The sequence below is a fragment of the Apis florea genome, unplaced genomic scaffold, assembly GCF_048593485.1.
Source record: "Apis florea isolate Af1SG1 unplaced genomic scaffold, ASM4859348v1 contig_20_pilon, whole genome shotgun sequence".
Lineage (NCBI taxonomy): Eukaryota > Metazoa > Arthropoda > Insecta > Hymenoptera > Apidae > Apis > Apis florea.
Genome location: NW_028256527.1, coordinates 297,867 through 324,095, shown reverse-complemented (window position 1 = coordinate 324,095; position 26,229 = coordinate 297,867). Strand labels below are relative to the sequence as shown.

The window sequence follows — 26,229 nt, the reverse complement described above, 5'->3', positions numbered from 1 at the left end:
TTATTTGGAAATAACGAAATAAATTGAGGAAATGGGAATCGGTGAAATGAAAAAGAACTTGCGATTCGATAATTACAAAAACTTTTTCAATTGCGTTTCGATTGAATGGAATCCCAGGTGAAATTACGTTCCACGAGTAGGAATTTATGACTTGGATAATGATCTCTTTGCCTGGAGAATTACAAGTTAGGGATGCTCATAGCGTAAGAAAATAGAACGATGAAGGCAAAGACAATCTATAGAAAATCGATCACAATCTCCTTGATATATTCTTTTTTACAAAAAAGAAAAAAAAAAAAGTTTCTTCTGCGCGTCAAACAGTGTATCTAAGAAACTCCGACACAAAGGAGTAAAAATAGAATAAAAAGATTCTATATTCCCTGTTGCGAAAAGAATTTTCGTTTCTGCTCGTTAAACGTCTAAGAAACATTGGTATATAAAAAAAATTAAATAGAAAAAAAAAAAAGGAAATTAGAATTCTATTAATTTATACATTTAAAATATTACGTGAAGATGAAATCCATTTATCAATCGGTGAAACATAGAGATTAACTTGAGCTCTCGAAACATTCGATACAATACGAGATACTGTTTATGTTTGGTTCGATTCCGGCCGAAATTTCCCGATTCGTTCCGAAGGTTGACTTCCAATGTTACGATACATTTTCGAACATTATTAGCGGAGACCTGATAGATTACACATTGCTCTGAAATTGAACAAGATATAATAATTATTACACAATACAAGAAGAAAATAGAAAAAAATTATTATATAGATTTTTATTCGCATCAATATCGTATATCAAGAAGCTTTAGTTTTGTTTATTTACTATACTTTTCGTATTCTTTAATTTTGATCAATTCTCAAAATTTTTTATCGCGTTAAAATAAGTTAACAAGAAATTACAGCATCAATTTTATTATTCGAATTATCGCCTATACGATTCTCCATCCTCCTATTTTGTAATTAACGACTGGCCTAAACATCCATCCATAGTAGTAATCCTCGCTCGGATGGTTCACGATGAACCAATTAACAGCGCGTCTCACGTTTTGTCGGAAATGCGTGTGCGCGAGGAATAGTGTCTGGTACATATTCACGGGTCAATCTTGGGCATCCAATGGACGCAGCTCGAAACGCACGGTTCCTGTATTATCTCTATTATCTCGATTGATGTTCGATCGGTTGATCAATGGATGAAGCATAATAATATAGGCTGTGCTATTGGTAAACAATGCACACCGTGCACACAAGTATGCGCATAATGTAACCTGCGCATTAGTAATAGGTGGTAAAGCGGGTGTATTTATCCCTATTGACAGTTGGGGCTCTCTTTACTTCGGCTTCGATCCTTGCTGAGAAAGGAACCACATGGTTTCTCTCGCGTGATCAATTTCGATCAATTAAGTTATCTCGATTTTTCAATTTTCGTTCCGATATTTCAAAGACATGTTGTATGATGAAAGCGATTTTCGATTTCAATTATGGTGAATAATCATGAAAAGGAGGAGGAGTACGTGGATTAAGAATATTTAAAATTTGGTAGATCTTCTTGCTTTTTAGTTCGAGAAGAATTCGTGTTTTAATTAATTTCTACTTCATCGATGACTTCGTTTCACGATTTTCGTTTAATCGAGATGAAAATGAAATTTGTAGTAGAAAAAAAAAAAAAAAAAAATTGATTTTCTTCACGTTTATGTTGGTTCGCGATCGTTTCTCATTGCTTTTATCTTCCTGTCGTTTATTTTTTAATTTGTGAAATGGAAACAACGATTTAACGAGAGTTATTTCCTATTTTTATGAACGATTCGACGTGAAAGAGGTTTATATGAACGATGCTTTTTTAAATAATTCGCGCGAGGTAAAATGATGTTTCGTTATCGGTTTGATCGATTTCAATTAACGTATTTCGTTTGCTTTATTGTATCGCGAATCGGTGATTTCTATTGGAGATTATTCCTCGAATTCCTCGAATCATTTATATTTCGAGAATATTTATAGATACACAATTTTTTCCTTATTCAACAACGAATTAAATAATATTAAATTATAGGGATACGATATACATTTTTACTATTTGATCTATTTGATGTAATAAATATACATCAATATGTCGAAACTGTTACGAATTTTTCGAATAATTGAAAAATTAAGAAAAAAAAAACACTATATGATATAAATTCAATAGCAAATTTAATAATAATTTCGAAATTTTTATTAATTTTTATCCCGAAGTGAATGAACGAATTTCCCTGAAGAATGACGAAAAATTCGAGTGAAATAAATGCTCGGTTTTAATATATCCTTCGTTAATTACTTCAATTAAATTAACATCGTGGCACAGAAGCGTGGAACGTTCGTAATCGAGATAGGAAGTAATGCAGCGGAATGCACGATCCAGTAAGTTGTTTAACGTCACTAACAACTTGCTAACGAATCTCTTTCTCTCTCTCTCTCCCTCTCTCGATACAGCTTGATTTAATCGTCGAATAGCGAGGTTCGTAGGTTCATTTGTTTATTGAATCCTTTGTGAAGTTTATTAACACGTTGCAAATTGCGAAATACTTTACTTTAAATTATAATTATAATTATTATTATATTTGTAAAATGGTTTATTACAATTATAATGGCACATCGTGTTCTTGGATCATCTTATATATTTTGTCAAAATTTTCCAACACGCGTGAATCTTCGATAACAACAGCCTTTTTCATCGAAGAGAAATTCAAGAAACCGTTTCGTGCGTGTTTGTCACAGCTTAAAAGTTAATCGCGTTTCGTCTGGCAGATGTATTCGTTACTCAATACAGCGAGTTGCGTAAGCAATTTCCCGGCTAAAATGAATTCGTTAAACCGTAAAAGGAGCGGGAAACACGGATAATGATAGAGTTTCCTAAATTATGAGCCGCGAAATTGAGTCGAAACTCGATTAATTCGTCTCACGTCGCGATTTAACTATGCGATCAACAGATTCTGTCTTTTTGAGGTTAGGTTTCTTATTCGTTGATAAATAGAGACGTGTTTTTATTGAGGTTAGGATTCTTTTCTGTTTCGAAATTTCCTAATTTTTGTATTTGCATGTTTCTAAGATTTGAAAATAAATTTCACGAAAATTTGTCATAAAATTAAAATTACTTTAGATACTTTATTGAATTATATGCTAATATCGATATTAATATATTATAAATCGTAAATTCGAAAATGATTTTCCTTTTTTTAGATTACATTATTTCTTTTCAATGTTGATTTTGATTAAATACAATAATTATTTTAAAACTATTGAACTTATATCGAGAAGATAAAAACTTATTATCTCAACAGGAAATCTGACATTTTAAAAGATATTAGTAGTTCTAACGTTAAAGAATGAACATATGCACACACTGTATGCATATTTCTACTTGTTGCGTGTTTTCAAAGTACCTGTTACAAAGGATAAAAGGTTTTGTTTTCTTTTTTTCCTTTTTTGAAGTGTGTAGTAACTCACAATCAGAAACTCGTTTACACAGGAAAACCACATTCTAAATCGTGCAGTTAACAAAGTTATAATGACGCTTCTCTGCCACCTTTTTCACCGATATTTTAAAAGTTCTGGTTCACGAGGTATTTTTAATGGCGTTAAACATTTTTTAACGAGTCCTTGGAGGCGTTACTCCAATTCACATGCAAATTTTCTTCGACCTCGCATCCCAGTTTACAAAGATGTAAATAAAGATCTCTCTCTCTCTCTCTCTCTCTCTCTCTCTCTCTCTCTCTCTCTCTCTCTCTCTCTCTCTCTTTTCGAGGTACTCAAAACATTCGGATAAACGAGCAAGTTTTTAATTTTGTTTATATTAATTTTCTAAAAAAAAAAAGAAAAAAAAAATCTCCACCTTATTTCACACACCACCAATATTAATCCTCAGATTCCTTCATCCTGCCAACTCTGAACATCGTAATCTTCCTTGTAATCTACATTTAAGCCTCCACTCAGTCCTCGGTGATGCTCGGCGTAACCGATTCCGAGAGATTTTGTGTCACAAACACTCTCCCCTAACCGCATTTCCACCCTTACATTTCCATATCGTGACCAATCCCAGAAGGGGCGATTTAACGAACAGAAATAGCATCCGAGGCGGTCTGTGTCTGCGTACAGTAATCTCTTAAATTAACGCGAGACCGAGATGCACGATGCAGTTCGCCACTACTGGGAGTAAAAGCTCTTTCCCCTTCTTATTTCACCTTCCGGCTTCATACGCTGTTGTTTGCCCCTTTCCTCTCCTCCATACACGGAAACCACTCTCGTTTCGTGGTCTGATTAAGGAGAAAACCTATTCGATGCGAGCCGAGAATCTTATTTTCCTTTCTTCTTTTCCGAAAGTCTCGTGTGTATTCTTTGGTATGAATTCGAGGATGCTTGGAAGATGTGACTGGAGATGAGATGGTACGTGAAAAGGCACGTCGAGAGGGAGAAAGGAAAGTTCTCTTGACGATGTGTCGGAGTGATATGATTGTGGAGGGGAAGAGAGAGGAACGTATTGTGTTTGAGTTTGTTGAAGAGTTTCTTGTTTCGTTTGTGAATCGAGTTACACGGATTTGTTTCCTTCTCGCGAGTTGTGAGATTTGATAAGGTTTTGATATCGTGTCGAGGATGCATCGTGGTTCTTTACTAACGTTGTTTCATTAACACAACTGGCTGAGCATGTTCATGATGATGGGAACAAAAGAGTTGGAAGTTTTGATGGATACGCGATTCCATCTGGTGAAAATGGAAAAAAAATATGATGGCAGTGTTTGTCAGACGCGATTTATTCTCTTTCTTCTCTCTCGTGTCCTATTTGTTTCGCGTAAATGATTGAATTGAAATATTTTGTCACATTGTTGTTCCATTTTGTTGCAATTTTGTTCTTTTTTCTTTTATTTCGAATCTATCTTTTTTCTTCTTCTTACGATTATTAATTTTTTTCCCAAAATTTCTATCCTCCGATAAATCGTTTATTAATTCATTATTTTTCCATTCCTTTTTTTTTTTCATACAGCACGAAATGTTGCGATAATATTTTTTATTACGTTCAAAATTATTTGACAGCGATTGGAAGGGTACAATCAGATAGGAGATGTTTCGATCGAAGGAAACAGCAGGCAGGTCTTTTTTGCCCGAGTATGGCAACGTAAAAATTTTTTTGATGATCGGAAACCGAGCACCGTGTTTTATGGAAACTTCTTCTTCTTTTTTTTTTTTTTTTGGAGAGGAAATTGATGGAATCTGATGAACGTGAAATGAAAATTCTTTCGTGGGTGGATGGTATATCTATATTTATAGAGCTTTGAAAATTCGGTAGTAAAAAATTGAACGATTTTTTGAGATGTAATATCATTTATTTTATATAAAAAATTATATATGGTAATTGTAAGTTAAACGATTAAGACACAAATATATTTATTTTATAGCAAGAAAATGTATTAATTTGATTATATAAAAAAGGTAACATGAAAAATTATATTTAAAATTATAAAATATCCTGTATAAAGATATACGCAATTGCAAAGTTAATATTTCTTCAGGATAAAATATCCGTGTTTTATCTTAATACATTTTTTTTTTCTTAATCAAGAAAACAGAGTACGGGAAACGTATAAATCATCGATATTTCAAAACACCGTCGGAATACATTTGAACATGGAAAAAGACATCGAAAAATTGCATTCGTATTCCCTTCGAAATCCACGAAAAGCTTCTGGGTCATCAGATATAAAAGTCCATTAAGCTTCCGTCGCAATATTGATTTCGTGAAAAAAAAAAAAAATTAAATCCCCAGTAAATATTGCAGATAATATTTAAAACTTTGTTGTCTAAACAACAGACGATTAAAAAAATAAATAAATAAACAAATAAAGAACCATCGAAATATCATGAAACTTTAAAACGTTTGTAAATTAATTTTCATCGATTGATAAAAATATATATATATCATATTTATGATTCAATTTAAAAATAAAACTATACTCTTTTTAACTTACGTTATCGTACAAAGTTATGTATAATTTATCTCGATTCGTCGAGACAATATCTTTTTCATGAATGGAAAAATTTTCTCGTTCTTGTTCATGCAAATGTTCTAATAAAAAAAACGAATTGAAAAAAAAGTTATCCACTGTGTCTGTGTTTAAATCGTAAGGGGGCGTAAGTCACTCTTGTTCAGGGAGAACGATAAAACTGTACATTTTTCAACGTCCCATTGGCGTAGCACGTGCGGAAATCAGTCACGTCGTCAGTCACCCCTCGAATAGAATCCTTGTACTTATTTTTCCTCGCTCTTGTTTTTCTCCCCCTTTCACGTGACACAATTTCGATACGAAGTTTTTCATCCTCGACAGTTTTCTGAACGACTTTTCTTTCTATTATTTTTTTTTCCTTTTTTTTTTTTTTGTTCCTCAACAGAATACGCAACAGTTACGACGATCAAATTTGATTTACGCTTAGATCGTGTTTGATAACTGGTTATTTCGTTTCGTGTCGGATATTCGCTTATCCCGGAATTTGTATCTCGATTAACCAGTATATGCTCTTATTTTTAACGTGACAATATCGACAATATTTTTGCAGATTTTATTTTTATCGTGATATATGAAGAAGGAAGTGTAACGAAGCTTGAAAAATATGAGAGGGATTATTGAAAAAATTATTATCCATCGAAAAGAATCGAATACAATAAAAAAAGAAATTTTACTAATTTTAATCATCGAAATATTCATGCAATTAATATAAATGTAAATAGATGACAAAAATGATTACATAAATGCTCAAGAAATTTTTTATAATAAAAATTATACAATTTCAATTATCTGCGATATATGCGATACCAAATTAATTACACAAATTTTTCCGCGATCAAATACCTCGTCCCTATACATTTATGAATCGGATATTTCAGCAAACATTACATCAATTCGATGTAATCTCTCCGCTAATATAAACAAATTCCACGCGAGCAGTCAAAACAAAGCCCACATTCTTCCAACTGATTCTACATTTAAAAACAATCATAAACCTTTCAAGATTTGCCTATCATCCCCTCCTCATTCTTTTCTCTCTTTCAAACGAGAAACGTTTCATGCATCGTTTATCCGCCAAAGGGTATTACATCAAGGTTTTAATTAAACATTCGCACAAAGAGCGATTTCGATTCTTTACTTGCTTGTGAAAGCTCTTCTCGCGTGTTATCATTTAAAGGGTTGCTTTCATCGCCGTTCACTCTCGAATTTGACTTACAAATTGGAACTGGAAATCTCGTTCGTCCAGCTTTTCTTCACCGATTGACGGAAATTCTCTTTTTACGGTGTTGCTAAATTTTTCTTTTCTTTTTTTTTTTTTTTTTTTAAAGCACGCCGAAATGAAAATTTCCTGTTCTGCTAGAAATGACGTAGAATCGTAAAAATGGAACGACCCTCTTCGCGCAGATTAAACGAGCAATAGTCGATTTCGTTACGAGAGGTATGCGCAGCGTTTTGTTAATTAATGGCGGAACGTTTGAACGTTGTTGACGTAGATGTATATTTTTTTTAAAATCGTGGATGCGAAACGAAGTTCTGCCGTTGTTTGGAAGTTCGAAGTTACTCCACAATGGAATATTAAATTCTGATTTAATTTGTTTCGATGTGATTTAATTAATTGGAATAGTTTCTTTTTTTTTTTTTTTAATAAAAATAGTTCGTGTAACTAAAAATATATTTTTCCTATATAGATCCTTTTTAGAATATCGTTTGAATTGTCAAAAATGTGGGATGCATAGATTTTTGGAAAAATAGTTGATCTAACAACTTTTAATGCTGATACTGAAATCAGTATCGAAGTAACTTTATTTTTTTGAATAAAAATTTACAATTTCATCCAAAAACGCTTCAAATATATAATCGATCATTCGTTTTATTTTCTAAAGTATTTTCTAAAATTCTATCTCGAATCATATTTCACGTACGTCTAATTAAAATCGACGAAAGCAGCAAAGTACATGAATTCTAAATCACTTTCCAATAATCCTCGCAGCCATCCAAAGAAGCCAAACCCATCCTCAAACCTCTCGCGGGATAACCTCTTGTACATTTTCAATTTCCTCCGTTCCCATTCCTCCGACCAATTCCTCTCCAGTTGGTCGCGTCCAATAATACCTTCATTCTCTACTTGTAAACCTCACCGGGGTTCCATCGTCTTCGAGCACTTCATACGTTTTCGCGGAGGGGGTTGACAATAATGCCCGGATTCCTCCTCCTGGATCCAGCTTCCTATTTACACGAAGCGATAAAGCCAGAATTCCCGACGATTCTCTTTCTTATTTTTCTATTTGCAACTTTCCTTCGTCGAGAATAAATAATTCTCGAATCTTATTCCATGACACTTTTATTTACTCCTCCTTCTGCTTCTCACCCTTTTTCATTGTTGGATCAGTTTGTTGAAGAAGTGTCTCGACGACCTTTATATTATTATTATACTATTGTTAAGTACAATGGTTCTAATTTTTTAATTATACGTTATTTCGTACAAAACTTGTATCATTATATACGAGTCATATGTACGTATGTATGTTATTCTCTTGATTTTAATTTAATATCAGCAATAGGGTTTATTTGATATGGAAATCGAAATATAAATATGTTCAATGAAACGTGACAAGGAGAACAATTTTTTAAATATTTTTAATCCTTTGTTACAGTTCATCAATGAAATTGCTTTCCATATTTTTCGTTGTTATCGTTACATTCAAATATTAAGATTTCATATTTAATATGTTATTCTGACATTGAATGAAATAATAAACGACTAAAGGGTTGAACAATAAAATGATCGAGAAAAAAAGTTATTCAAAATGACACACTTTAACGACAAAGTTGTTGAAATCGGTGGGGGCACAACTCTTCCACAAATTTATCTTTGATTCACAGACATAAATTCCGGTAGGAGGAAGGAATTAGTGTTGCTTCCATGTTAGGGAATTCCAAAGAATCCTCTCTTTTCTCTTTGTTTCCGTCACCCAAACTTCCAGCTTGTCTCTCCCTTTGTTTTCTTGGACTGTGCATCACCCTCGTTGCTATGGGGACACCTTTTGCTCGAACTGGAGTAACAGTGCGTATGATTTCATCTATTTTTTTCTTTTCTTTTCCTTTTTTCTTTTTTTTTTTTGTTTTTTCTGTCGATTTTTCTCTTGGCCTTTTACTTCGAGTTTCTAGGCGAGATAAAGTATCCTTTTGTTGTTGTACGAAAGAGATGGTTTTTGATTTATAGGTCAGCTGTTGTTAATGGAATGAGAATTTTTCCAATGTTAAATTTGACATAATGTAATATTATTCAAAATATTATATTAAGTATGGATCAATTTTAAATACATTTTTGAATTAGTTATTAATTTTTATTAAGAAGCTCATTTATTTGAAGATTATTATAACGATCGATGTAGATCTAAGGTATTTATAGGATTTTTTATTTTTATCTTTTTAATCATTTTAAATTTGTTTAAAATATCTCGTCACTTTTCGATACGGGTTTTGTTAGTTTATATAAATTAATGATTTTAATTTAATCGTATCATAGGAAATGTAAAATATTTCGTAACAATAGCAAGTATTTCCTGTAATTAAATTCCATGTTTGCTATTCATATGTTGCTTTTCAAATTGAAGTTCGAATAGGATTTTCACAAAATTTCATATTATTAATTTCAATTTATTGACGTATTATTTATAATTAAGAATTAATTAACAAATATTATACAAAATAAGTGTATGAATAATTATATATTTATTAATACATTTCTTTGTATATATTTTTATTTAAAACAATGAAAGGTTTTTTTTATAAATTTAAATCAGAAAAAGAAAAGAAGGAACGAAGTTTAAAGGAAAACAATGAGTCAAAGGAAGTGTCTGATCTAATATACTTAATCCACTTAGAGTGTAATTCTTTCTTGAGAAAGAACAGCTTCTTCTGTTTCTAAAGAAATATATATCTTAGGTTTTTCGAAACTTTAATCTTGAGAAAGTATTCTTTTGCTCTTAGATTTTTTTCCTTTTATTATACTATTTCGGTTTTTGATATTTTATAAATAAATCTTACAATTCAACACTACATAAATAATTCAATTCTTGAATATTAAATATTACAAAGCGCAATTAATTCACGAAGAATTGAAATATTTTCCGAAAATTATTTACTACATCGATATCAATCAATTTATATATCTCAAAACGACATATTGCTGCTCTCCTCTCATCTCTGTTGACTCTTTGAAAATTTTGAATTTCATACCTTTATGGAACAATAGGAACATCGATAACTCATTGAAACGTAAAACTGAAAAGCATTTATTGCCTTTGTGCTTTTCTCTCGTGTAAACACACTACACTTCCTACGATTTTCGTAGGAAATTAAACGAATATATAAATCCTAAATAATTCCTCGAAATCAAGATATATCGTCTATTACATTTATAAAAAATCTCTGTTTGCTAATAGAATGATGTATTATAGGGGGGAAACGAGTAGATTTTTCATGGATTTTTGCTCGCAAACAGAAATGGAAATTTATCGAGTGTATCGAAAGTGGAACGTTGCCAGATGATTGGTTAATCTGTTTCGTGTCAATTGACGTCACGGTGAACGCAATCATCCGAATATTCCCCTATACTTTTTGAATATACATACGTGCGTGTATTAGAGTGAAAATTAAATCGTATCGCAACCTTTCGTTTTAAAAACTTGATGCATTATAAAAGGAATTTTATTTTTATAATACGAAATCGAGTTGTTATTCCTTCTGTTTTATCTTTTTATATAGATATAGAATATTCAATTATCAACGATACGGAGGAATTTCGTACGTTTTAAAAATTTGAATCATTGTTCTTTTTTAATTGTACAAAAATTATAAATTACACGTTCCTGTTATTCTTCGTGAAAAGAATTTATAGAAATAGCATTATGCACAAAAGAAATTTATTTATTGACTTATATTTACATCAACGTTCGTTTGTTATTTAAAGCAAAATTGTTTCGATAAAACAATTTTATTTTTTAACGAAAGTGCTAAGAAAGTGTAAAGTGAATGATTCTGTTATATTTAGGCGATGACAACGCTATTCAAAGAAAATTGACCGTATTCTAAGGAGAGAAGTAAATACTCGTCTCGAATCTCGTCCGTGCGGTTACTCGTGAGAACTTAGAGAATAGAATTCCTCTGGTATCGTGTTGCATAATTTCAATCTCACATTCGAGTAAAATGCATTAAATTGTTTATCAGTCAGGCGTGGATGTACCAGATTTGAGATAGTTGTTATAAAATAAGAACGGATAAATTTACTACAATTGCACGAACATTCGACAGATGTGGACGAGATGAAATTTGTGAATTTGGATGGAATTTTGATGATTTATTCGCCCATCCATATTAATTCAGAAAATTTTGACGATTTGTCGATGCCATTCTATATATTGCGATTAAAGCAATTATGAAGTAATTTGAAGAATTTTATAAGAAGAAACAAATTTTTCAATATATATCACAATGGCAAGAAAATATATAGAAAAGTAAGAAATATATAGTAATATACATTTTGCTTATCCGATTATTTTAATCTATTTGTTGGACCATCTTGTCTTGTTCCACTTATCTGATCATAAATAAGCCATACTACTTATGTTTGTAATCGATACTTGGTGTCTGGCTATAAATGGTCTAACCACTTGTGTTTGATCATGATTGATTTGTTTTATTATAGTTTCTTTCTATAAATGGGTTATATATAATATTAGATATTTTAATATTTATTATTGTATATTGATTTTTAAAAATTCTAAATAATTCAACGTTTAAGAATTTATTATCTATAAACTTTGTAATTCGATAATCGTATAAAATTCTCTTTTCTTGAACAACATTTTTATTTCCATGGAAATTTTGATGAAAAGAACTAGTTGAGTCAGAATCATTATCGATTATAAAGGTAAAATAGATTGAAATATAATTGTAATATAGTTTCACACTTTCGAAGACGTTTTACTAGCTTCGTTCCTTCCATTTAAGAGCCACCTGTGGATCACCATCTCTGGTACACATTGACTGGTTGGTTCGATAGCACGATCACGAGGTCGTAAAATGAAGTGTTCACAGCCCTCTTGTTCAATAATTATCCAATTAATAACGTTAATAAATCGATAAGTGACGAATTGCAAGTATACATTTGTTGATAATGATACTTTTTTTTTATTAATTTTTTCCTCAAATTTATCACGTAAAAAATTATTACTGACAATTTTAATCTTTAATTTCCAAAATTTACGTAAATATCATTCGTTCGAACATTCATTCCCTTCTAAAAAAAAAATTTACTTTTTAATCCTTTCTTCTTAAAACAAAAATAATGTTCCTCTCTTAATCTCTTAAAAACATTGTTTTGTCTAAAATTGTTCATTTAACAGATAATACATTTCTGTTACAAAATCCATCTCATGTTCGATCTGTTCGATTATTCATTCTTAAAATTCGTTTTGAAAACTGGAATTTTTTTTCTCTTCTCTCTCACTGTTTCTGTCTTTCAAAATAAAATTTTTTTTTTTTTTTTTGAACGACGTCAGTCGACTTTTCGAATTACTTTCGAGGCTGGATTTTTATTAAGGCGGCGGGGATGCAAGCGAGTCTTCCAATTTAGTGGAGGAAAAATATACCGCTGTAACCGTCGCGCGGAAATATCATTTATTTCTTCAAAAATGCAATCACGAAGTATTCCTTGCGAGGAGGGGGGGAGGGGAGGGGGGGGGGGACAAATTTTCACTTTTCTCGAAGGAATAGAATCTCGTCTCTTTTATTTTTTTCTCAGGTCAGGAAAATGTAGAAAATGACCTTTAAAAATGTTAAAAATGGCGTTAAAAATATTTAACAGCGAGTGGGAAAAAGATTTTTTTTTAATAATGTTTCATTCTTAATTTTTATTACAGGTTTCTTATGGTTTTGACTTGATTTAATTTTATATATTTATATAATTATATATGAATTTTTAATTATTGATTCTTTTCGAAATTCCCTTTTGCATGTAGTTATTAGGAGAAATTTAAATATTGAAAAAAAATTTTGGAACGAGAAATTTTAAACGTTTCAGTTGATTTTAATTAAAAACTAAGTAAATTAATTAAAAGCTGAAGGTTGTTAATGAAATATTAAGTTGATAATGGGTTAATCCTAATTAATTAATGACATTTAATTAATAAAATGGGAACAATTGTATTTTTAATGTCAGAATTATCAGATAATGCTATGACATTTGTAAAATTTTATTCGATAACGTCATGAATTTATGTAATTAATCGAGCATCCAGGTATCGTGAAACTAATTGGCATATTGTAATTTTGTAAAACTCGTAAAATTAATTGAAAAATATGTGGCTTTTTTTAAAATTTATCATATAGGAACACGATCACTTTGTAGTCAGACACATGTTACTAATAATTTTCCATAAAATTATCAATTTAACATGAAATATTGGGTTATTTATAATTTAATTTTCATATTCTCAGATATTTTCAATTAAAAAAAGATTCAATCATTCATATAATATATATGAAATAAATTTTACATAAATTCATTATTTCATCGTTACAATTATTTACGGACAATTAAAGATTTCTTTTTTCCTATATATTTCCTACATAAAATTACACGAAACATATCACCGTGCAAAATATCAATAAATCCATAATGATGATTATTAAAATTTTTAAAACAATATTTGGAATATTTAACGAAAGAATACAGAAATTTAATAGGTTTCATAACATTATGAATTTCATTAGCTTTAGATTAATAGTTTATTCATTTTTCCCCTGGAAAATATTATAATAACCGTCTATTTAAATATATCGGTCGTATTTTTTTTTTTTTTTTTATAAAAAGAAATTCGTGAAAAAGTAACATCGCGAATTTTCCTCTCTCGGTCCATTTGCTTGTCAATTAAATAAAATGGAAGATTTAAAAGAAGCATTCGTTCGATATCAAATGGTCGCATTTATACAATGTTCAACGAGTGCGCGAAGCATCATCGTGAAAATTAATGTCAGGCCGCGAAATGTCGAATATATTCCATCTGTGACGCGTGGACGTTTCACCGGCAGTTAATGCAAACCGCAATACGATGTCATATCATGGATGCATTATTGCAATTTGTGTCGCGTACAAACTGTTTACAGATGTAAAGTGATTAAAATTTTTTAGGGTGAAAAATTTCAAGAAACTTAACGGTTTTTTCGGTGAATCGTCATTGTAAATTATTTTTCATATATTTAAAAAAAAAAAAATATGATTTTTGAAAATGAAATTTTTCTTCCTTTTTTAAATTTATCGTAAATTTTTGTTATTCAGAGCTTGGAATAAAATTGATCTCTAATTTTTTTTAAAGGAATTTTCATCGAATCTCTCTTTTCATTTTTACAATTTTAAAAATTATATGGAATAAAAAAATTTGTTCAACACTTTATCTATTTTAATAAATACTTTTTATATCCTTTGTGTAAATTTTAAAAGATTATATAAATATTCGTTCCACTGATTGAAACGTAGTAAAAGATAGGAAATGAATAACGATATCAATTGTTGAAAATTTCGAAGAAACGAGTGCAAGGTTCGGTCGAGATTAATTCCAAACGAATCACGTTTAATCGCGTTAATCGCGTGTTCAGAGAGACCAACACTTACTTGGAATATGAAATCGTGATGTTGGTGAAAAGAGTCGCAACGTGGGATTTCTCCTGAGGGAGAATCGCGAGTAGAGCAATTTTAAATCAATTCGTATGCAAATTTAATCGATCATCAATAGAGGGAGGAAATGGAATTGTGGAGGTGGATTAAAGCGGTTACTGGAGGGTGATTCGATAATTGACCGTGAGAAATCGAGATAAATTTCTTGATGAGAAAGTCGAGCGTGTCTTCAAATATTTCGAGAATATTCATGAAGGAATATTAGAGCCATTAAAATACACTGATCAATAGTGTTGATAATATTGTTAAAAATATTGATAACAATATTTTTATATTATTTTCAAGAAGCAAATAGTTTTTAAAATAATATAATTTGAAAATTTCTTCCATTTTTTCAACATTTCGTATTAATCGATTATGTTTACAACGATTTTTACTAGGAATTTTTGTATTACAATTTTCTTAATTTTATTCCAAATTATTTGAATTTATATGCAAAAAAAAAAAAAAAAGAAATATTGTTTCATATATTATATTTTTAATATCTTCTTCCTCCTATACCTTTTTATAAATCTTAAAGTCTCTTTTGCTACGAACAAAATACCATTTTTTTGTCTTGTCTCAAGAACTATTTTTAACCGTAGCTCGAGAAATGGTGATTTATTGCCAGGATGGTAGGATGCATCTTGTCTGGAAGTTATTTTATCTTCCTGTCTTTCTGCCTTCGAACCTCTTCCGGCTCAACATCCTTTGAAGGATCCTTGAAACTTTTTACATGCTCAAATGGATAAATCATTTTTCTCGATTTTTGAAATAGCATTTAGAATCGAATAGATAGAAATTACGAAGAATGGATTTCATGACGACTCGTTTTATTATCGATTATCGTGCGTATCGTGGAATTTATTTCGATCATGTAAACAGCTGGTCTAATTACGATAATTAAATTCATCTTGTTAAAAGCACGTACTAAGGATTAATGTCACAACGTTTGTATTATATATAATTATTTCCTTCCTGCTAAAATTTACGCAATACACATTTTTGTTGGATCTAAATTTTTATGCAATTATAATAACGTTTTCATAAAAAAAAAAAAATATCGGGATGAAATAAAATGTTTCGAATTAAAATAAGGAAAATCCAAAGTGACTCGAGTTTTATGATTGATATCACGATGGATATCCCAATTTATTTGTACGACCAGATTGTTTTATTTTGCTTATCTAATCTGTTAACTGTTTTATTTTACACGAGAAAAAATATTATTATTATTATTATTATTATTAAATATTTCCAATATTTTTATTAAAAACAAAAGTTTGAAAATTCATGAATCTTTTATGAAATATATTACACGGTTTTCCACGGCTGAAGGCATTAATATGGAAAACAGTGGTTGGTTAAGAACTGGGGAAAGGGATTCGAGGAAGGATAAAACTGTAAGAAGAAGGAAAGAACTTTAGTTCTTTTTTCCGCGGTTAGAAAATTCACGCTATGTGCGCTATGTTTTCATAAATCTGGAAAAGTTTTTCGGCCCACGGACGAAAAGGAAGCACAAAACCAGCGTGCGTCGTACGACGTAGAATAAAAGTATTCGTTTCAAAGTTCGGACGACCTTGGAAGTTCGTCGAGGAATCCCCGAGGTTACATAAATCGCCCTTCCTCTACGCAACATTATGCGATTCTCCTGTGTCACCGTACGCTGAATTATTAACGTGTCCAATAAATTATAAATTCAAAGATTAATAGAGGATTTCGGGTAAGAAGATTTACACCGGTTGATGATTATGGATCACTCATTTTTGACATCATGACTGCCACTACTAGATAATAGATATTAATTTTGAATTATTTATTCTTGGGGATTTTATTTAAAAATTTACTTTCGATAAAATTAACGTCTTATACATTGAAAGTAAAAAAAACAATTTAATTCTCGGTTTAATCATTTTTAAAGAGATTAATTAAAAGTGTAATCATACATGAAAGTGCTTAAGCTTATTTTATAAAATTTAGAATTTTGTGTGAACAAAGTATTATTTAAAATATCAAACGACAAAAAACCAACAAACAGAGAAAAAACGATAGAATTATAAAAGATAAAAATGTTTGATAATTTCATCTGGAATTTGTAACATGCAATCGATTCTTGAATTGCGATCAATTCAAAATGTTACACGAGATTTCAGAATTCATACAAATGATAATTATATTCCATGTAATTAAAACTTTATTGGATAACTTTGTTGTTGAATAATTTAGTTTCAAGAAATTGTGTGAAAATTTTAATATCCATCATTTATCTATATAAAATTTAAAGTCAGGTAATCGCAGTAGATTAGTTTAGGTTTGGATCAAATTTGGGTTAAATTTGGATTAGATTATAAGCGTAGATTATATTTGAGTTGTGACATAACAAGTTTACCTTAGATTCGGATTTCTATTATGACATAGAGTCCATTAGTTCCCATTTAATCACCAAAATTAAGCTATGTCAATCACACTTAGCACATGGATGAATGTTTAGGAACACCATGTATTGTTGATGATGATCCACTTTAAAGCGGAGCTTCTCAACGTCTCTCGATATACGATATACAAATCATACATAATTATACGTATGAATTTTCGTTTAAATATAAAAAAATCGTAGAGATAATCTATTCCAAATGATTGTGATAACAGGCTTCGAAATGAAGGAATAGGTTTAATTTCCTGTTATTCTATCACTTCGGGATACGTCGTCGTCGTGGGGACTCATTACATCTGTTTCAACCACTTCCATTGTAGATCTTCTGGAGAAGACAGGAAGGAAAAGAAAAAAAACATTTTTGTGTGTGTGTATCTTTTGCAGGTCGGCCAGAGCCTTGCCATGCGATGTCGTTGCAGAACCCCAGACTTCGACATTACAGGTCGAATCGTCAGACCAGATACACTCTGATGACAGTTTTGTTCTCGTTTTTGAAACTCGTTTTTTCACAGTTTTATTATACATACATATATATATATAGTATATATACGCTGATCGATACGAGGGCAGACACACTGGCTATATTTTTTTATCTCTCTTTATTATCTCTCTCTCTCTCTCTCTCTCTCTCTCTCTCTCTCTCTCTCTCTCTCTCTTCCTTTCTTCTCTCAAGTTTCTTTTTATAATCATGCACAGGATGTGGCGCAGAGTTATTTCTTCGGGGTGAAACCGAGGTGAGAATGAAATTATTCGTTATTAACATTCGAGCATCGTATCGTCGTTGAATTTTTTACTTTCGTATATTTTATAAAGGGAATTATTTTTATCGTATGAAAATATGAATTGTTTTTTTTCTTTTTTTTTTTTTAGGCTGTAAATTTGTAAAGAATTTTCTCGAAATCAATCGAGTCTCACTTCATTTGATGCAATTTTAAGATTAACATTAAATAAGATTAATAAATAGATAAATAAGATCTTAAATAAGATTGAACAGATATTTTTATGTATTAATTTTTGGGTTTGTATTTGGCTTTCAGATTTAATTGAATTATTTATACACTGCATATGAACAATTCATATCTTTTAAATGATCCTTGAACAGAAAGTAATAAATTCAAATATAGCATAGCCATCTGAATATTAATTTGAATATAAAGATCTTAATTTTCGAGAAAAAATAGTGTCGAAAATTTCGTTTCAATATGATTCAGTTTGCTGCACATGTATATTATTTCTATAAAAAGAAGATTAAAAAATAAAAAGTAAAAGAATAAAATATTTAATATTAAAAGTTTAATTAAAATTTTCATTTCTCCGATATTTTACTGGAAAATGTGTACGTAGAATTTTTCACGTTTATAAATTTATAGATATTGCGACATTATTCCAGTAAACATACGAAAGATGAAAAAAATCTTTTTCATTTTCTTTATCTGAAAAGAAAAAAAAAAATAACAAATTCTAGGATGAAACTTTCGTGGAAACTTCGCAAAAGTGCTCACGAGAATATCCAGTTTGCAAGAAGTTCGTATAACATTTTCTAAATACATACTTATATCGAGCTTATAGAGTCGGAATTAGGAAAAGATTGGTTAAAATAGAACTGCAGTTTGCTCGAGTCGTAGAATGGAAAATTCCTTTCAAAAGAAGAATCAAATTTTTCTTATACAAATAATTTTATATACATTCAAGCACAATGCAAGAACAGACAATCGCGTGATTACTTTATTGAAAAATTTATAAACGTCTCAATTTCATTGTTGCAACTTGGTCATATGTATATATAGAATTATTTCTACTTTAAAAATAACTTCATTTTGTGTCGAGATAAAATGAATTAACAATCTTCGAAATAATCCATTCTTTATTTCATTTGAATAATTATTTGTTCCATTTATTCTTTTCCTTTTCCTACACTCGATTCTAGATCATTCATAATATTAACAAATAATTTCTAATAAAAATGTTCACGTTAAAACAATTGTTTTTATCCATGTTAATGTGTAAATTTTTTCAACGTTAGTTTAAACAAAATCATTATATACATATATATATAATTATTATACAATTATCTAGTTTAATTAATGTTGAAACTTGTTGCAAATATCGCAGCACACGAAACTTGATTGCGACTATGTCGGCCTGAAATTTCAATTTTCGAATCCGTCCCATTCAAAGCTCGGCAGCAAATTGAATCATACTTAAATGCCAAATTGTGAACGAATCAAACGGTCATTTTCGGCACGTACGACGTCTCCCCGTGAACGAATATCACATTTTCAACTTGTTCACCGACGAAGAGTGGCGGCTTTATCTGCGTGAAAACTTGTTTCCACGACCTGTGCACTGGTTAGATACACGAATACACGTGTACATATCTCGTTTCCGCTGCATCCACGCTTTTGGAATGATGCTGGCCACGCGAATGCCAGCCCTTTAGCCACGTATCTGCGTTACATATCGTACCTCCATTATGCCGGAGTATTGTTCTGTTTGCCGATCGTTTTGCCATTAACCGGGAGAGTAATTTTTTTCAAAAAGGAAAAAACGAGCAGGAGCGTGTCCCAGACGCGCTCCTACTCTAGTTTTCGCTTTGCGTTTGAAATATTGTGTTGTGTGAATTGAAAGGAACGTGAAAAGTATCGTAGAAGTATTGTTTTGTTCATCGGTAAATAAGTTGATCGAGCGGGAAGTTGATGGATAACGTAAAGTGAATGAAAGTATTTGTAACATTTCTTGTGTGTCTTTGTTTTTTTTTTTTTTTTTTTTTCTAAATTTATACTCGAAAGTGTTAAGATCGAGCAAGATTGTAGAAATTGTAGAAATAATCTCGAGAGAGAGAGAGAGAGAGAGAGATTAGAATAAATCTAAACAGCAAATATTGATATTGCTTACTCTTTCAACGAGATAAAAATAATATTATAAATTTGTCGGAATGAATTGTGAAATGAATAGGATACGAGGAAAGTATTTCAATCAATCCGAATTCCATCAACCTCTCCTATCCACAATTTTGAGTAGTATCGTAGTAGTTTGCTCGAAAAGTGGACTCGATTACGCTTCATCTTCGTTCGTTCTCCTTTTCTGGAGAAGCGGGTCTCGTGACCCTGTCAAGCATGAAAGTGATCCTAGAAAATCCACGTAGAGGGTAGCCAAGAAAAACCACGACCTCGATCATCGAGTGTCACTTCACAAACGCTCTGTTGGCATGGCCTGGATTTCACGTTTGAAAATCTATCGTTGAGACGTTGCACCCTTCCTTTCACATTCAGCTCATTATATTTGCCCATAGATCGGGATCTATCATCTTATCTGGTGGATATTTCGATTTCAGAAGCATGACAGCGATCTGTTTCGTGTGTAATCTACCGATCCTCAGCCACCAGGTCGGCCTGGTGTGGCAAGGGGGGAATGGATGGGACGATCTTATGCGGGAACAGGTCGAGGAATCCACCTTGAAACAACGCCTCGGTGAGTGTTTCATTCGTTATTGCTTGATTATATTTTTATCAATTTTAAAATTTCGTTATTTTATAATTTTATATTTTTATAAGATAAACATATTTCTCAACGAATAAATCATTACTTAATCATGATAAATAGTATAACGAATTAATGTTTATTATGCAGAATTATAAATATTCATTCAAATAATTACATCATTAAATTCATTTCAATCTACTTACGAAATAGCTTCATGAAGCATTAATACAATTTCACGTACAATTCTGTTAATAAATGAAGCACAACAAATTTCACCACGTTTCATTTCGTCCCGTTCGTAAAAAAGTTCCCAGAGGAAAAAATTAATTTTTCCATCTTTTAAAATACCCAACCACTGTGTTACAACGTAGGAAAATCTCATAATTAAATCTCACGTTAAAAATTCGCCAAGGCATACAATTACACCACGATTCTTTCTCCTCCGAAAATCCCCTTTCACCTTCCATTTTTCATAACGAAAAAAAAAGAAAAAAAAAAAAAAACAAGAAACTGACTCGTACTCGAGGAATAAAAATTTATAATCGTATAAATAGCTAAGAATAATTATTCTTCTAACCACAATATGACGAATAATTGATTCAGGAACCGGAAGGCGCGATTCGGCGACACAGATCACAAGCATATCCCCGCCAAACGAGCCGCAAGAACCTGCGACGAATCAACGTCGACGACGATCGAGCTTGGCACAATTGACAGACATTTTGCGCGAGTGGAGCGGGGGTGGCGCTGGAAAGAGCGAGCGGGGGAACAAGTTGTATCGTCGTGAAACATTGGGAGATATAGCGAAGTCTTTTCCGTGGTCCAGACAGACGACCACGGACGCGAGCCACCTGGAGAGACTGCGCAAGAGGAGGGAGAGCTCGGTGGACAGCGGGATCAGAAGCCAATCGTCCACGAAATCGAGGAAGGATTCAACGATCACCGAGCTGAAAAATGATTTTGCCAGATTATGGGGAAAGAAGGAGACGCCTCAGCCGCAACCACCCCCTACCGTTATTTCGCCCACCTATCGAGGTTGGTTATTTCGAATGTTTCTGTTGATATATAAATGTCACGAGGCTGAATGTACACAAATCTATACAGAGAAACACGAATTGTTTCAAGTAGTGTAACATTTGGAGGAGAATGAAGCAATTTATTATTTAATTCCTTCATCTTTTTAATCGCGTATATCACAAGATCTACGTATTTATTCCTTTGTTTTACCACGCTTTCATTCGTTCAAGTTTTCTATCGATATTTTAAAATATCAATCCAATATTTCACTCACTGCTATCATCATAAGCTTTACCACTTTTCATCGTAAATTTCTTTCATCCTGTAGAACATGTCCGACAAAACGTCCGACGAGCTTGGCCGTTATTCAAATTACTCTCGAATATTTCCCAGGGTTCAGAGAGACCGATTCGAGAGGATCTCGACGCGGATCAGGGGAGAGTGGAAGGGCGAAAAATCAAGGGGAACGGAAGCATAATTGCCGTCACCACAGGCGCAGGCAATCGCAGCAATCGCAGCAATCAATGGACAGCGGTAGCGGTGTGATGCCCGTGAAATATTACAGAAGCGATCAAAGACCGAGCGCTTCGAGCACGGATAGCGCGGCAAGCAATGCTGTCAGGTACATAACGACCTTAACAATCGGATTCCCGTGGCTCTGATTTCTGATTGTGATGCGTGTCTAGCCTTGTCTTTGAGCCGAGCTGTTCCTCTAAAAGGGAATTTAATTATCCTCGTTGCCAGGTTTTCGTGCCATGGTAAAGAAAACGATCGGCTTTGAACGCGAAATGGATTAATTTCGACTCACTTTTACGGGTTTAATTAATTAAATGGTTTGAATTATTGTCTTCGATAGAATCATCGATTCTGCGTTATTATTATTTTTATATATTACTTTTCATCGTGTTCGTGAAAGAAATGACGAACGTAAAATTCATACGAGTTGATGCAATTATGGGGATGGATTAATAGCTTTCGATACCTTAAGCGAATATATCTGATCGTTGCATAATGGTAAAATTGATTAGAGAAGGTTATTAATTATTAACGCAAAATCATTAATCACTGATCATTAAGAGTAATCAAAAGTCATGATTAATTGAACGATTGTTAATTGTGAAATGATTACATTTTGATTATGATTGAATCGATAATTTATTCGTTATAATATTTTTTAATCAATGGATATTGGTCGAGAATGTTTAAATTTCGTTGTTGTTCAGACACGAAATGTAATCTTCGATTACCATCGTTTCTTTGAAAACGATATCTGCGATAGATTTTTTTTTTTTTTTCATCCGCGTATAATTTGATTCTATCGGCATAATAATATACATAGATAATAATCAGTTCAGTTGTATTTGCTCAATGATTATAGATTACAATCAGATGCAAGATTACTATGTAGATTATTTCCTACAGAATGATTAATCAATTCTTGATTGATTTAATAACGTAATTATTATCGCAACATCATTAACATTATGATTACGTTCAATTCTGCGTGTTTAAAATTTAATGATATAAAAATACACGAGCAAAGGGATCAATGAAAAATTCCACTACCACTGTATTTTCCATTAAACTATATATAACTTTTTATTTTTTTCAGAGAACATTTGGAAGCCCGTAATTCCATGGATAAAGGCGAACGATCGAGTAGTATCGAGGGCAAAACATCCGTGACGACGAGTAGCGAATCAAAAACGTCCACCACGACTACCACCACAACTGTGTCGTCGACGACCACCGCGGTGACCACGTCGACCACAGTGACGATGGAGCCGAAAGCCGCGACCGTCGTCGACAGTAAAAATTTAACCCTCGACTCGTCCATCACCACCCCTACCATCGTGATGTCATCAGTGACGCCACCAAGCGTCTCTCCAACTGTGGGTAGCAGCCTTCCACTTCCAGGAACCTCGACTTCCGGTAGCTCCAGTCCCGTTGGCTCGCCAAACGTCAACACACCGACCCACCCATTGATTAGCACCAGAAGAGACTCGACTACTCAGGTGAGATATCGAAAGATTTTATTGGAGAGAGAATCGAGGAAGGATCGGTGTGGACTCGTTGATTGTGGAGTGATTGGAACTATTGGAGTGAGGGTGGTAAGATGATAGAAGTTTTGTAATTAATTTGTGTAGAATTATTTAATACGAGTTAATAATTATTGATAATTATTAACGTATTAATTTCTTTGTCATTATTTAATTATATTAATTTGTATCAGTGATTATGTCAACGAGAAATTATTTTTATATTTATATTAGTTATAATTGGTAAGTTTAATCGATATCATTTTTATTATGCAATGACAAAAGAATTTCTGTTTTTATAAGTATGTGCTATTTTTATGATAGAATATTTTCGAAATTTGTTTGTTACGTAATTTAAATTGATGCAAATTAAAGTATTAATTATGTTAGTTTTAATCAAAACTAGCTTATAATTCTCTGTCTGGTTATGGTACCATCTTATATTCTTAAATAGAATAATTTTTCTAAATTTGAATTATGTAAATAGTATAAGTATATCGTAATTGTACCATCGTATTTGACATTTTATCGAAATCTCTCTGGTTGTAATTATGAAGAGAACTTGAATAATAACATACAAGTAAACACTGGATATCGAAACATTTTAACCGTTATCAATTCTGTTACAGTGTTATCAGAAGGGAAAGGAAGTATCACCGAACAAGTTGTCGAGATTGATACGACAATCGGCTGCCATAGATGAGTCGATGCCACCAGCACGGCGACGAGGAAGCCAACCGACACTGTCACCGGATACTGACGAAGGAGGTACAATCATTAACAATCTACCATTATCGACCATTTTCATCCTCGTTGCGAATAAAACTATTTTATGTAACTCTAAATATAAATACACGTTATCTACTAACTATTCAGCCTTTTAACGTACACTACCTGTATCTCTTTCTGCACGATGTATTATCATTTAAAAATAGAGAAATAGAAAAACCATCTCTCTTCTTCCTCTACTTCCTGTTGTCGATAACTTGCATTATTCTATCGTTCATAATATCCTTCCTCTTCGTTTTCTTTTCTTTTTTTCTCTCTTTGTACGTAAAATTGTCTTATATCAGAATTAATGACGGAAAGATATATTTTCGAAGGACGAAGAGCTCGAAAAGACTCGCTGAGCCCCGATTCCGCTTCGTATCCGCGGCGCCGTGATTCGAAGAGCCATCTGAGTCCAGATAGAGCAGTCGATAAAAGGGACATCAGTCCTATCAGGGAGAGATCTCAGCTGACGCGGCAGTCAATGTCGATGGCAGGACGGTCGCCACCTAGGTACCTGCATTTTATCGATCCTCCGTGGGGTGGTAAACGGATGGTAACGCGACTCCATCGATAGAGAACGGATTAAGGGATTAAGAATGAAATTTCAACACCCTTTTTATGGAAAACTTTGAAGATCTTCTGAAGATAAAAAATGATCGACTGCTGCTTTGATATCTTGTTCCTTTTTATTTCACCGTTTACTTTATCAGAATAGTCCGTTATTGTTAAAAACTTTTTTTCCATTTTTATTTCATATGAACGTGATTTATAACATAAATAACATAATGCAAAAAATTTCTTTTATATATATATATGTATATATTTATTTTATTTTTCTTCAAAGTTATTAATATATATTATAACTTCTTTATTAAAAAATATTGAACAGAAAATAGTTTCTTTTCAAGTCATCTGTTCTTGATTTAGAATTGTTACTAATCCAATCAAAATTTTTGTTTTCCAGATCACCGGACAGTTCTTCTTGTTCGTCAAGGGATCCAAGTCCATGTGCTCGTGCTCCAGGGAGTATACCTCATGCTCCTATAGGAAGAAGACAATCGACAACGGACGAGATATTTATTGCTCGTGGCTTTAGACGACAGAGCACCACGGAAGAGACAATAAGATGTCGAAACTTTCGAAGACAGAGTTCTCAAAGTGAAAAACTGGTCCGTTTTTTTTTTAATTTCTATGGTTTAATTTAACGAGTAAAAAAAAAGCAAAATTTCTTTTTCGTTTAAAAATTCAAGAAAATATTTCGAATTATCTCGGATAGTTATTTTTTTCAATACATTTTTTTTTTTTTTGGTGTACATTTCAGGTTCAGAGATATCAAGGACGAAGAGACAGTTCCACACAAATCACCGATGGAACATTCGCTACCATGTCTGTCGAGATATCGAACACGTTTTTCGACAGCAGCACTCAAACTGGTAAGCGATAAATTTCATTCGTCATTCATCATAGATGAGACATTGGAAAGAAGGAATTTTTTCCAAAGATATTGGTAAATTTTATTTTTTATTAAAACAAAAAGAATAAATTATATACACGAGAATCATAATTTTACGTAAAAAGTAATATATACAATCACTTTGTATTAAATTCCTTCCAAATTTCTCGTCTCTCGTTGTAAGTAATATCATCTCATTATACATTACCAGAAACGATCATTCTTTCATAGACATAAGATTTTTTTTATTACCATTACGATCCTCTCTTTTGTCTTA

At 32.0% G+C, this 26,229-nt stretch overlaps 1 protein-coding gene across 3 annotated transcripts in view; it reads left to right on the top strand.

Moving 5' to 3' along the window:
• rsh (Rap GTPase activating protein radish) overlaps positions 1 to 26,229 on the top strand; it is a 175,237-nt gene that overhangs the window by 85,910 nt on the left and 63,098 nt on the right. For all 3 annotated transcript variants that reach the window (XM_086915236.1, XM_086915239.1, XM_086915231.1), the window contains 8 exons: positions 20,524 to 20,660; positions 21,276 to 21,707; positions 22,083 to 22,311; positions 23,302 to 23,704; positions 24,358 to 24,496; positions 24,832 to 25,009; positions 25,464 to 25,668; positions 25,821 to 25,932. In XM_086915236.1, coding sequence (XP_086771362.1) covers positions 20,528 to 20,660; positions 21,276 to 21,707; positions 22,083 to 22,311; positions 23,302 to 23,704; positions 24,358 to 24,496; positions 24,832 to 25,009; positions 25,464 to 25,668; positions 25,821 to 25,932 — 1,831 coding nt within the window. In that variant the 5' untranslated portion in view covers positions 20,524 to 20,527. The remainder of the gene's footprint in view (positions 1 to 20,523; positions 20,661 to 21,275; positions 21,708 to 22,082; positions 22,312 to 23,301; positions 23,705 to 24,357; positions 24,497 to 24,831; positions 25,010 to 25,463; positions 25,669 to 25,820; positions 25,933 to 26,229) is intronic.